General features: G+C 33.3%; 1 protein-coding gene across 1 annotated transcript; it reads right to left on the bottom strand.

Moving 5' to 3' along the window:
• Positions 1-1,492: 1,492 nt before the first annotated feature.
• Positions 1,493-2,977, bottom strand: LOC120088645 (peroxidase 2-like). Its single transcript, XM_039046061.1, has 3 exons — positions 2,620-2,977; positions 2,267-2,458; positions 1,493-2,179 (listed from the first exon to the last, which is right to left on the bottom strand). Exons 1-3 carry the CDS (start codon positions 2,920-2,922, stop codon positions 1,589-1,591), a joined length of 1,086 nt encoding a protein of 361 aa, XP_038901989.1. The 5' UTR covers positions 2,923-2,977; the 3' UTR covers positions 1,493-1,588.
• Between the last annotated feature and the right edge of the window lie 10,793 nt (positions 2,978-13,770).

Here is a 13,770-nt window from a genome sequence, read left to right as displayed (position 1 = left end):
TGGAATTTATTGCAGTGATGCATTGAACTTTTACTTTGTTCATTTACTAACCCCTTAAACTTTGAATTTGTTACCTAAATTAATTTGATCAATCCTTTAGGTATGTCGATATTTTAATCAATTAATATGCACCAAAACTTGATTTTGATTTTCTCTTCAATTTAACACTTTTTTTTTAAAAAATTATTATTAAACTGATGTTGACATAGTTGTAAAATTGAGAGTATATGTTAAAACTTTTCATAAATGAAATTATGTCAATATTGAAATTTACCACAACAATATCATATTTTTATTATACACACTTTAAATTTTGCGAATATGTTAAAATTAATATAAGGGGCAAATTACAACAATTAATAAATTATAAAGATAACGGAACAAATTAAAAATATGTTGGGTGTAATTTTAAAAAAATCTCTTACATCCAAAGGTTATGGATCAAATTAAAAGTTAAGTGTAGTTATAAGTTATAATAAAAACTCTGTAGTTCAGGGATATTTGTCCAATTTTCTGAAAAAAAAAAAAAAATCTTTTCTTCTTCTTCCTCTTTTTTATAATAATAATAATAATAATAATAAGCTTACTGGTCACTTTCATAATAAATAAATGTATGGGGTGTGGTGGGTAAGGTTGGGGATGAGGCGGCCAATTGTAAAAGTTTGAACTTTGAACGCCAAACCATTTACTTCAATATTAAATGACTGCCTTTATTTCTCCTAGAAAAAATTGTTTCCTTTTTTTTTTCTTTTTTTATTTATAGAAAATGATTGATTTTTTTTTTTTTAATACAGTGTATGATAGTACCATTTGACATGTTATTAGATGATGAAATTTGTAAAAATTAAACCTTCAAATATGTATTAAAAAAAAAGAAAAAGAAAAGAAGAACATTTTTAACCTAAGGTTGGTTTGAGATTGGTTATGAACACATTGAAAACTTAAGTGAATCATTGTTCAGTAAAATTGAATTATTTATTAATTTATATATAATTACTTTCTAGTTGAGCGGCTTGTTCTTCTTCTTTAAGTATAATTTTTAGGTGAATTATATATGATAAGAACAACGGACCTCTACATATCTTCACAATGATATGATATTGTCTACTTTAGATATGAAATCTTAGACTTTTTTTAGGTTTCACCCCAAAAGGCCGAATACTAATAGAGATAGTTATTTCATTCTTATAAACCTATGATCATCTTCTTATTTAACGAATGCGAGATTTGGTCGTATTTCTATCCATATATGTTTAGTTTCACAAGTAAAAATTGAATATATAAATTTGTGATAATTAATTATAATTTTTTTTGGGCTTGTAATTAATTATGCTTACCATTATTAGATAGTGATTAAATTGATGCATGAGAGGTGGAGTAGAGAAATGAGTTAATTAATCATATGGATAAAGGATATATTTAATACTTGAGTTTGAATATTTATTGAGGTAAAAAAAGGCGACATAGATCAACGCCAAAACTCAAGAAATGTAAACCACAATTTGCCCCTGTTCTAAATTCCACACACACTCCATGTTTAAAATAAAGATACGACAACAAAAGTGGAAGGGACGAGGAAAGTTTGAAGTTACATAACGTCGTAGGCCCTCACCGGATTAACCCTCTTACAGTCCAATCTGACTTCCGATGCAATGCCGGGAGGAGGCTTGAGATTCCCCATTTTGATCATAGATTTCACAAATTGTTTAAAAAATGCACGCTCGTCTGCGGCGAAACTTCTGACGATGGCTGTGGTATCGGCCCTGGGGGTTGAGAAGAGCTCTTGGTCGCTTTGGAGAAGCCCCTTTAGGCTGATCAGATTTGAGTAATAGGCTTTGTCGAATCTGGTGGGTGTGGTTGGGTCAAAATTCACTCGTGTTTCTTGGGTCGTACACAGCCTCCGTAGCTGCTCCCTGTACGTTGGGTCAAGCGTCGGGTCGGGTCTGCCAGTTCTGTTGAAGTTGCTGAGTCGATCACTGAAGAAAAGGCATCTTGATCGCCCGAATGTGTGGGCTCCTGATAGAGCCACCAGATCTGTAGAATCAAGCCCTTGAGCCCCAAACTTGGCTTTAAGTCCGTTTAGAGTTTCGGAGGGACCAGGCAGGTTTGAGGTTCCGGTTCTATTGGCTATCCTACTGTCTTTTCTTCCCATTGGTACTACCCAAATTGGTCCTCCCGACTGCCAAATACCATAATAAACTTAACATAACATTATTAATTAACCTCATGCATACCCACACTATTAACTTTATTTAACTAATCATACCAAGAAAACAGAGATTTGCGCAGAAATGGCTAAGATGTCAGCGCAAGAAACAACGCCTGGGCAAGCACTTTCAACTGCTGCTTTTATGTTGTCGACAATGTCCATTCCTTGGATTCCACCATTTGGAGGTCCGTTCAATTCACTATCAATGACACCCGGTACGTCCACCAATAGCACTGATCCATCACACCCCTGCACACAACCAAACAATATAAAATTTGAACTCAAGGTAGATTCTTTTATGTATATGTGTAATCCTGTATTATTAATTGAATTTGAGTTGGAACTTCATGTTTATACCGAAAAAAAAATGATGTTGTGGGTATATAAACTAAAAAATGAAATAAAATTACATTGACGAAGCAATCGTGGAAATGAAGGCGAATGAGCTTGGCAGCAGCTCGATCGTCAGCTTGTAGAGCTCGGGCAACAACGTTAAGAACAAGGAAAGGCAGCTGAGGGCATGTGTAGGCGTAGAAGAAAGGGGAAAGCTGGGCGTGAGAGAGTGATAGCACCAAAGCGGCCACCACGACAATGGCTGCCAATTTAGGGGAAGCCATTTTCAGAGAACAATTTTGTTTTGGTTTTGAGGATAAGACTAAAGTGTGCAAAGGGGAGCTTTCTTTTATACACACCCAGCAGCTTTTAAAATACATACTACTTGGGATTAATAATAAACCAACTATAAAGCATTAAAATATGAAAATTTGAAATTAAAATCGGTTCTGTATTCATCTCTTTTCCACTTATAATATTTCTTGATTAGCGCTCCACGTTTCTTACCTTATATACACGATGCTTTGTTTGTGTCACCCTACATATAGTTTAACGGCAATTTTTTTTGTTGTTGGGACTTCAACTTTTAAAATGCTCACTTTAAAATAATTGTTACATTTTTTTCTTTTTCATATTCCATATTTTTACAACTTATGGATCCATCAAATGTAAGATTAAAAGATTTTGGTCTTATTATGTTAGATGATATATTACCAAATTTGCTTGAGGTGATTCACGAAGTCATATGTTTAAATTCCTACAATGTTATTTCCTCCCCAGTCAATATTGATTTTCATTTATTGGATCTTATTTGCATTCATCCATCTATTTAAACTTCTTGGTTAATCGATGTGATTTAAGATATAATTTTGTACCGAATAAATCCATTCATTTTCAAAAATCTTCAATGACCAAATTGATAGATTAGAAATTATATTTATTAGACATTTTAGATAGAGAAATAAAAAAAATTCTCAAGTCTTAAGTTGAGAAATTTAGGGATTCCAACTTGAAAGTTGTTGGGTCAAACTTTTAAATAATTAAGTTATTAATATATGTAAAAAATGATTTAGATTTATGGATTGTTTAGCACAGATAATAATTAGACTCAAAATAATAAAAAAAATATTGAATAAGGATAAACATATTAGAGATATGATACCAAATTAGCATCAGTTATCATTTATAGCAGCTATCAGCGACAGCTACATAGGTAAATGACTAAAAACCCGCACGCAACCCACTATTTCACGCTTCTTCTTCCGATTTTCTCAAATTGAAAATTATCATTGATAGCAAACATCAATGATAGCAACTGATAGCTACTATTAGTTGCTGTTGATAGCTACTATCGGTAATAGCTTTCAATTTGAGAAATATTAATACAACTTTAAAATAGTAACACTTGAAATATCACCTTTCAATTTGTTATCAGTTTTCAATGGCTATCATTGATACACTTTGATCAATTGGAATCAAACTTGAAAGATTAACACCTAAGACTATCAGTAGATATCAATGATAGAATTTTATAAGTAGTTATCAACTTTTGAAAGGAAACTATCATCTTTCAAAGATTAAGATTTAAAGCAAAAAGTAATAGAAGTCTATCAATAAGAGGTCTATAAGTGACTATCTCTGATTTTTACTTAAGTCATATCATCAATATCATTTATTTATTGATATATACCCAAGTCATATCACTGATAGTTATGGCTATCATTGATAGCTTCAATTAGTGGCTATCACCGATAACTTTTAGTAGTAGCTATCAAAGATAGACTTTCATCAAATAGAATTGACTTTTATAATATTGATATCATCGATATATGGATATCATCTAAGTTCTATCACTGATACCACTGATCTCACTTATATTGTAGTTATTGATGAAAACTTCTATCATTGATAACATACTATTAAAGATAAATTATGTCATTCCTTTTTACCATTAAATAACATGTTATCAGTATCATTAATAGCTTCTATCACTGATAACATACTATTAGTAGTAACTTCTAGACATTTCATTTACACTTTATTTTGAGATTCAACTTTATTAATTAAATTAACTAAGTGGATATTAACTGTGAAAAAAATCATCGAAGTTTGAGCTATCAATGATAGAAAATATTAGTGGCTATCACTGATAGACTTTCATTAGTGATTATCAATAATGAACTTTTATCACTAATAGAATTCTACCGCTGATATCTACCTAAATTCGATATCACTAATACATGAATATAACCAATATCTATCTAAGTTCTATCACTAATATCACTAATAATCGTTATTATCAATATGCAAATTACGGTACACAAATACATAAATATTTCAATTTGTGCCCTTCATTTTGGGCCATCTGTGCCACTTTTTCAAGTTTATTTCTGATAGACATCATACTTTTTAAGTCTTATAAAAAGAAAAAAAAACTACTGACTTGTTTGATATCGTCCATATTTCTCAATTTTTGAGAAATAAACTTGTTTAATAACTACTCTACTTTCTTATTTCAAACTTTTAAGAAATATTTCTACAAATGGTGCAAATTTATGGACTAAAAAAATAGTTCCTTTTAAATTCGTCTTCATTTGCTACTTATAGTTACTGTTTTGTTATAATAATCAAATTTGATGATTGGTTTGTTGGTGTTAAGTCACTTATGAATTGGATACTTTAAAATCTTGGGTAAGAAACATAGCCTAATAATTCTTATGAACAAAAAAGGAAGAAAAAAATTTGGATAAAGGAAAGAAAATTAAACAAAAGAAAGAAACAAAGAAAGAGAAGAAGCAATATCTTAAAGGGTAATATATTTTTAGATTTTTTCTCTTATTTTACTATCTATTACAAATATCTTGGATTTATATATACACAAAATTACTATATATATATATATAAACCTTATCCACATTCCATACATCTGAGAAAAATTTAGGTCTCAAATGGTAATCATTATGTTTTTATTTTGATTTCTGAAAAATTGGGGCTAGTTTTCTCACAATTTCTTAATCATTTTTAACTAAATTTTAAAAATAAAAAGTTTTAAAAACTATTTTTAACCATTTTATTTTTTATTTTGGTTTTTTAAAAATTAAGCATTTTTTCTCTCATTTTTTTTAATAATAATTTGCATCTTTTGTAAGTACAAAAGTTGAATTTTAGCCAAATTCCAAAAAGCAAAAAACAAGTTTTTAAAAAACTACTTTTTAAAATTTTCAAAATGTGATTTAGTTTTTGAAAATATGGATAAAAGGTAGATAATAAAGTAAGAAATTTAGAAGTGGTAGAAGTATTTGTAGACTTAATTTTAAAAAACATAAAATAAAAAACGAAATGGTTACCAAACGGGACCTTAATTTTTCAAATTTAGCTTAAATTTTTTAATGCACTAGTTCCTAAAACGTAGACAACAAAAGATAAACACTAATGAAATAGATAGAAATAATGTTTATAGATTTAACTTTCAAAATCAAAATGGTTATCAAAAGGATCGTAATATTCATTTTTTCTTTAAAAAAATGGTAAACCACCTTAGTTTTTCTCCAGCGCAACTATAAATATGACTCAATTGATATATATTCTTTTCTCTAAAGTTGTAGGTTAAAATTTTCACTCCTTTAGTTTTGTAATAAAATATTTAGGATAAATTGCAAAAATCACCCCTAAAAATATGGTGGGTAGTTACAGTTATACTATTAAACTTTCAATTATAAAAATTGAGTCTTTAAACTTATACAAATGTTAAAATTAAATTCTCAAATTTACATAATTATACAAATTGTAACAACTATATAAGTTTGGAGGTTCAACTTTATCATTTTGGAAGTCAAATTTCTACAATCATAGTAAGTTTGAATGTCAAATTTTAACACTTTTTAAAGTTGGAGTGTCTTTTTTTTACTATTAAAAATTTAAGAGTGTAATTATAACTGCTATCATACTTTAAGAAGCCCAAATATTTAATAAAAAGTTGCACATGATTCACTGTTAAATACACTTTTACTACAAGATGGAACGTGGAGTGAGATTCTTAACCTTGAGAATTTATGATGCCTAAGGCTAAACTTATTGGCTAAAGCTCGGAAAAAGGACAGGAAAAAGAAAAAGAAATGGAGAGATTATGACAATTACTATTGTTTTTCTTTTTTTCTAATGACAGTTGCTTGGGTAATTTAATCCCAGAAAAGGACAGAGATGTCTAGTGGAATTTAATAAAAGCAAGAGGACATTAATTAAAACTTTGAAAACACATGTTCCAATAAATATTATAGTTTAAGCATAAAACCTAAATGGTAATTTAACTAATGATCTATACTATAGGTAAAAAAAAAGGGTTATGAAAAGATAATCTTTACCTTTCAATTTGACCTTCATATCTTTCAAGAATAAAATACATGTATTTATCTTTTCTCACAATTATTTTGAAGTCATTATAGAATACAAATATCGAAGAGTTATTGTACCGTAAAGGAATAACTATCTTGAAAGTAATTACAATGCGACTTGGGTGTCAATCATTGTATTGATTGCTCCCAAAGGTTAACACAATATCCAAATTCAGGTGTGCACTCGCTGGAAGTTGGATTGGAATCGAGGAAAAATAATGTTTAGAATAGATGAAGGAAGTTGAAAAAGCCAAAAATAGAAAACGACATATTATCGAAAGATGGATTGGAATGGAAGGAAAATAATAGTCAACGATATTGAATACGATTTATTATTACATATCGGTGTTTGGGTTTATGAAAAAGAAGCATATGAAGCAACTAGAGTTGAGTCACACTATAATGAATCTGAAACTCATTTAATATTAAAATGTTTAATTTTTAGGTTAAACATTAAACGGATAAGCAACACAAAGTTATTTCTTTTTCACAAAAGCACGACTATCTAAACCCATCCATCCAACCGGACAAAATTGGGCATGAGGATTTCCATGAGCAACGGAATGATCGTTCCAAATCTCATTCGTATTTGAACATACAAAATTACAATCAAGAAACGAAAATTTACAGGCTATGCACAAAACAAAATTACAACATGCTTTACAAAGATCAAGGGAAGAATAACATACCTTTGAATATTCATCTTCAAACTCCCTTGATCACGAACGCTCGAACAATCTCCAAGACTACAACACACGACTGCTCAAACTCAGTGACTGCAACACAACACGATCACATCGACCACCACACGAACACTGCAAACTCAACGAACGGCCTCCAAAAACCTCAACTCTGTCGAGTTGAGTACGACACCACCACAATGGCTACCTTGGTATTCTCGGTGTAAGAATCCAGAAGTGTGGGCTCTGTGTGGACTTGGGTAGAGGAAGAGTCTGGAGGAAGAACAATCGTGTAAACAATTGAGCAAGTGGGAGATTACAAACTCTATTGTATAAACGATGCCCAATCGTTTAACAAATGATATGCGATCGTTTAGCAAAAACTCCATGATCGTTTAGCTAATGGTCAGCTGAGTGAACTACCGTGTAGTGTCACTCCACGATCATCTAGTCTCTCTTCAGCTATCGTTTAGTGAATCTAATCCACTTGACACCCTTTCCATGAGTGTTTTCGAGAATGAAAATTCTCAATTCAATAACTACTAAATTTAGGAAAATATTTTTCCTTTTATCTCACGGTTACCATGAAAACTACCAATAGCCTTCCACTCAATTGGTTATTAGTAAAAACAAGATAATTATCCAATAATTAATATTATTATAAATATATATGATAACCATTACCATTGTATATTTATAAACTATAGTTTTAATATTTCATCTCAACCATAGCTTTTTTTTTTCTTTTTTATTTCATGGTACTTAATTTAAATCTCATTTACATTAATCCTCCACTTGATGTATCTCATACATCACACTAATCATATCATATATAATCGAATTACCTCTTGTCAATTTAAAAATTTCAAATCAACACCAATAACTGATTATTAACTAGAATTCATTGAGCTACCAAGGAACACTACGTGAATAACTGACTAAACTCTTTAGTCATGGGATCCACCATCCGTTAACTACCAGACACTCTACTAAAGACCGACAACTAAACTCTCCTTACTACAGATATATTATGTGTCCATATCAACTAATCAGTAGTGTGATAACCCTTCACAGATCGGTCGTAAGTACAGCTGGGCCAATAACCGTTATGTCCATGTAGTTACATCTAACTTCTTAAATACCATCGATCTCTCTAATGAACATAAGTCATAGTCATACTATGACCGAGTTCTCTCTTCCAAAGAGAAGTTGGGGTCACTATCTTCAAGACCCGAAATCAGCCCTTAAGGGAGCAATCTATCTACTTACACCTGCTTTGAGGAAAAAGTGAATTCCATCTTGTGTAACTGAGTTCCCAGTTCCCAAATCAGACAAGTCCCCAAAAAAGTAGGCATGTTCAGTTGGCAATCTAGTCTCTCTCACCCATACTAATCAAAAGACTGCCCTCAAAGGCAGAAGTTTCCAAAACATTCAGGATTGAGGTCATGTCACCTATGGTCGTTTAGGTGAGATATAAGTCTCCAGTATCAACTGTTGGGATTGATGCCCTAAAGTCTCATGTTCTGTAGTTTGTAAACAGTACATACGAACACTTGTGATTGTTAATATATGATATTTACTTCACATCTTGTTGTTTTTCTTATTTACTTGTTTTAGTAGCTTTACCACAAACCAATAAACATAAAATCCCTAGTTATCTGTATGTGACTCAAGCATGTATGTGGTGACATACAAGTGGATCATGTCTTGAGTGATAACCAAAATGGTCCGTAGTATATGGATATAGGAGGGAAACCTTATCCTGGTAATGCTACGGACGTAACCCGCTTTGTGGAATGGTCACAAGTGTTGTGACTTGTCACAGATGATCTGATCTTAATCAATCATGTTAGGGACATACGAGCGGGGGCGTCCTATACAAAAAGTTTGTATAAGACTTGACCACGAAGTGTTAATGTCTCGTTATATAACACCGTTCATGACAGAGACTTCACTTCACTAGGATGACCATAGGTAACATGACCTCAATCCTGAGTGAGTTGGGAACTTCTGCCATTGAGGGCGTCTTTTGATTTGTATGGATGTGAGTGGCCAAGTCGCTGATTCAAACCTTCCATTTTGGGGATACGTTTGATTTGGGAGCTGGCAACTCAGCTACACAAGATAGAATTCACTCCTTCACCGAGGCAGAGACTAATGACTCTCTTAAGGGCTGATTCCGGGGCTCGAGATAGAATTCACTCCTTCACCACACACCTTCTTTTGGCTCGAGAGGTTTTCACACATAGTTGGACTATGTTGTATTGTTCATTAGAGGAATCAATGGTACTTAAAGAGTGAGATGTAACTATAGGGAAAAAAATGGTAAATTGGCCCAGCTATACTTATGACCATCTGTGAAGGGTCATCGTACTCATGATTGGTTATATCCAATGGACACAAAAATATATCTGTGGTAAGAAGAATTCAGTTGTTGGTCTTTAGTGGAATCACTGATAATTAATGGATGGTGAATCTTGTGGCTAAACAGTTAGTCAGCTATTCACGTATTGTTGGAGCTTCGAACCACAAGTCCATTAGGTCACTGGGTAGCTTGGATAAAGTCGAGAACCAATGTTTGGGTTAATTTAAAATGTTCAAATTGACAAGAGGAAATTCAATTATATATGATATAATTGAACTGGTTAATTATATATGATATAATTGGTTAAATGTATGAGATACATTATTTTGGAGAAAATTAGATATAAATATGATTTATATCAAGTATAGGCAAAATACTATAGTAGATATATGATATCAAACTATAGGATATAAATATAATATGGTTATATTTATTAAACAAATTAATTGATTAATTATTTAATAATTAACCATTTTCACATTTGAACGTGGGAACGTGGGAAGCGAGCGTTAAGGTAACCGACAGGATTAAATGTTGAAAATCGTTTTCAATTGATAAGTAATTCGTTTGTGCAATTGAAATCTTGCGCCCTATAGAGATCGTGAAAGATTGATCGCCGAGAGCCTATACGATAGATTCTCAGTTGTCTAAACGATCGTCTAACTTATGCGTTCCCTAAACAATCATGTACCAGTTTCCTAAACAATCGTCTAGATTTTCCTAAACGATCGTGTACTTTTACTATATGATAAGCGTCCCCGCTATACGATAGCAAAGTTCCTTCTGTGCGCGCTTGTCGTCTACATGATTTTCTCTCCTCCATCTTTTACCAAACTTACCAGAACCCACTTTCTGGATTTTTGACGCCGAGGATACTTGGGTCTCCTTGGTGGTGGTGTTGTCCCCGATTCCTTGTTCGTCTACATTTGGATCGTGTAGTAACTAATGAGAGACTAGCCCAATGTTGGTAGATCGTTGGAGGTTTTCCGCTGCATTGGGTTCAGAAGTGCGAAGATCGTCTTCCTCTGGTAATGAACACCTTCTCCATGTTTTATCCATTAATGAGCATGCTGTTGTTGAGTTTTATTATGCATAATTGTTAATTTAGAATGTATATCGTTTATATTCCCGTCACTGTGAAAATCGGAGCGATCTAAACCCGCTCATGGAATTCTCGTTTTGAGATCCTTCAATGACGTTATATACAGAGACGAATCATCTCTTGGTCGGGTCTTATACAAACTCTTTGTATACGACACCTTCATTCGCATGTCTCCACATGAATGGTCAAGATCTACCATCTGTAGTAGTTCATAATACTTGCAAACCTCTACAAAGTGGGCTGTATCCATAGTGTCACAAGGATCAGGTATCCCTCTTTAATCCTTATACTATAGACCTATTTATGTTATCACTTAAGACATGATCCACTTGTAAATCTCATATATATGCTTAAATTTTCATACAATAACCATGGAGCTTTGTTTATTGGATATAAGTAAATGCCAAATAAAATAACTTTTATTTTATTCATAACAATGTGTATAGATTACAAACTACGAGACTCCGGGAGAATTAGGACACCAATCCCAACAATCTCCCACTTGTTCTAATGCCTCGGGAGACTAATGCTTAATACAAGATAAATACATGTACAATATACAATAAACTAGGGCATACCCCAGTATCATCTCCCACTTGACCTAAACAAAATGCCGTATGTCCCGTAGACCCAGATTCTCTAGGTGACCCTCGAACACTTTAGCCATGAGAGCCTTTACAAATGGATCAGTAACGTTGTGCTTCGATGCGATCTTCGTGACTATTACATCACTGCGATGCACAATCTACTTGATCGAGTGATATTTCCATTCTATATGCTTGCCTCAACAATGACTCCGAGGTTTCTTCGAATTTGCCACAACCCCGCTGTTATCACAATAAAGAGTGATCGGCAAATCCATATAGGAACAACTTCCAAATCTATAAGGAATTTCTTCAGCCAAATAGACCTATCGGTTTGAAAGTTAAAGTCTGTGTATCCTATAAGAATCAGATCCTTATCTCCATACATAAGCATGTAGTTCCTTATTCTCCAAAGACACTTGAGGATTGTCTTGACTGCTGTCCAATGATCTAATCTTGGATTGGACTGATAACGACTGACAATCCCTACTGCATAACAAATGTCGGGTTTGGTATATAACATTGCATACATTAAGTTTCCAACAACTGAAGCATAGGGAATTCGTCTCATCTCCTCAACTTCTTGAGGTGCTTAGGACATTGATCCTTAGACAAAATGATTCCATTTCTGAAGGCTAACAAACCCTTCTTGGAATCCTGCATCCTGTTCCTGATCAACATTTAATCGATATACGATGCCTGAGACAGGGCTAACCTCTTGTTCTTACGGTCCTGAATGATCTGGTCCCTAGAACATACTGTGTCTCACCCAAATCTTTCATTTGGAACTGGGCAGCTAGCCACTTTTTAATGTCAGTCAGAAACCCTACATCATTCCCAATGAGTAGGATATCATCCACATACAGTACCAGGAAAGCTACTGATCTATTGATGATCTTCTTGTAGACACACTGTCAAACTTAATGTTCCACGATCGAGACGATTGTTTCAACCCATAAATAGACCTATTAAGCTTGCAAACTCTTTGCTCTTGATTTTAAACTCGAACCCCTCTGGTTGAGCCATGTAAACGGTCTCCTCAAGATTACCATTAAGAAAGACAGTCTTAACGTCCATTTGCCATATCTCATAATCATAAAATGTAGCTATGGACAGGAGTATCTTGATAGACTTGAGCATGGCAACAAGTGAGAAAGTTTCCTCATATCTAGTCCCTCGACCTTGGTATAACCCTTTGCCACGAGTTTCCACTGCAAAAACCCCAAAACGAGTCTGGAAGATAAGCATAACTCATCATAGACCGAACCATGTCCAACAAGGTTCTATTTCTCTTTTCTTATTCACTATTCTACTAAGGTGTACCTGGGGGTGAGAGTTGATATTGACCAACTTACCCCTACTTCGGGGAAAGAGTGAATTTCATCTTGTGTAACTGAGTTCCCAGCTCCCAAATCAGACAAGTCTCCAAAAAGGTAGGCATGTTGAGTTAGCAATATAGCCATTCTCACCCATACTAATCAAAGGACCACCTTCAAAGGCAGGAGTTTCCAAAACACTCAGGATTGAGGTCATGTCACCTATGGTCATTTAGGTGAGATGTAAGTCTCTAGTATCAACAACGTTATATACAGAGACGAATCATCTCTTGGTCCGGTCTTATACAAACTCTTTGTCTAGGACACCCCTTCTTGTATTTCTCGACATGAATGGTTAGGATCTACCATCTGTAGTAGTTCACAACACTTGCAAACCTCTACAAAGCGGGTCGTATCCGTAGTGTCACCAGAATCAGGTATCCCTCCTTAATCCTTATACTATAGACCTATTTAGGTTATTAGTTAAGGCATGATCCACTTGTATATCTTATATACATGCTTAAATTTTCATACAATAACCATGGAACTTTTTTTATTAGATATGAGTAAATGCCAAATAAAATAACTCTTATTTTATTCATAACAATATGTATAGATTACAAACTACGAGACTTCGGGAGAATTAGGACACCAATCCCAACACATGTATGGTAAAAGAGTTATGCTTCTACCACCACCACACCTTAGAGTTACCTCTACCATGCTTCGGTAATTATACCTTTTAGGCATTGTTTAATTCTCCAATGTGAGGCAATATACTCCTATTTCT

Source organism: Benincasa hispida, chromosome 10, assembly GCF_009727055.1.
Source record: "Benincasa hispida cultivar B227 chromosome 10, ASM972705v1, whole genome shotgun sequence".
In the NCBI taxonomy this organism is placed as follows: domain Eukaryota; kingdom Viridiplantae; phylum Streptophyta; class Magnoliopsida; order Cucurbitales; family Cucurbitaceae; genus Benincasa; species Benincasa hispida.
Note: the sequence above shows the minus strand (reverse complement) of the source record. Positions and strands in the feature narration are given on the sequence as shown.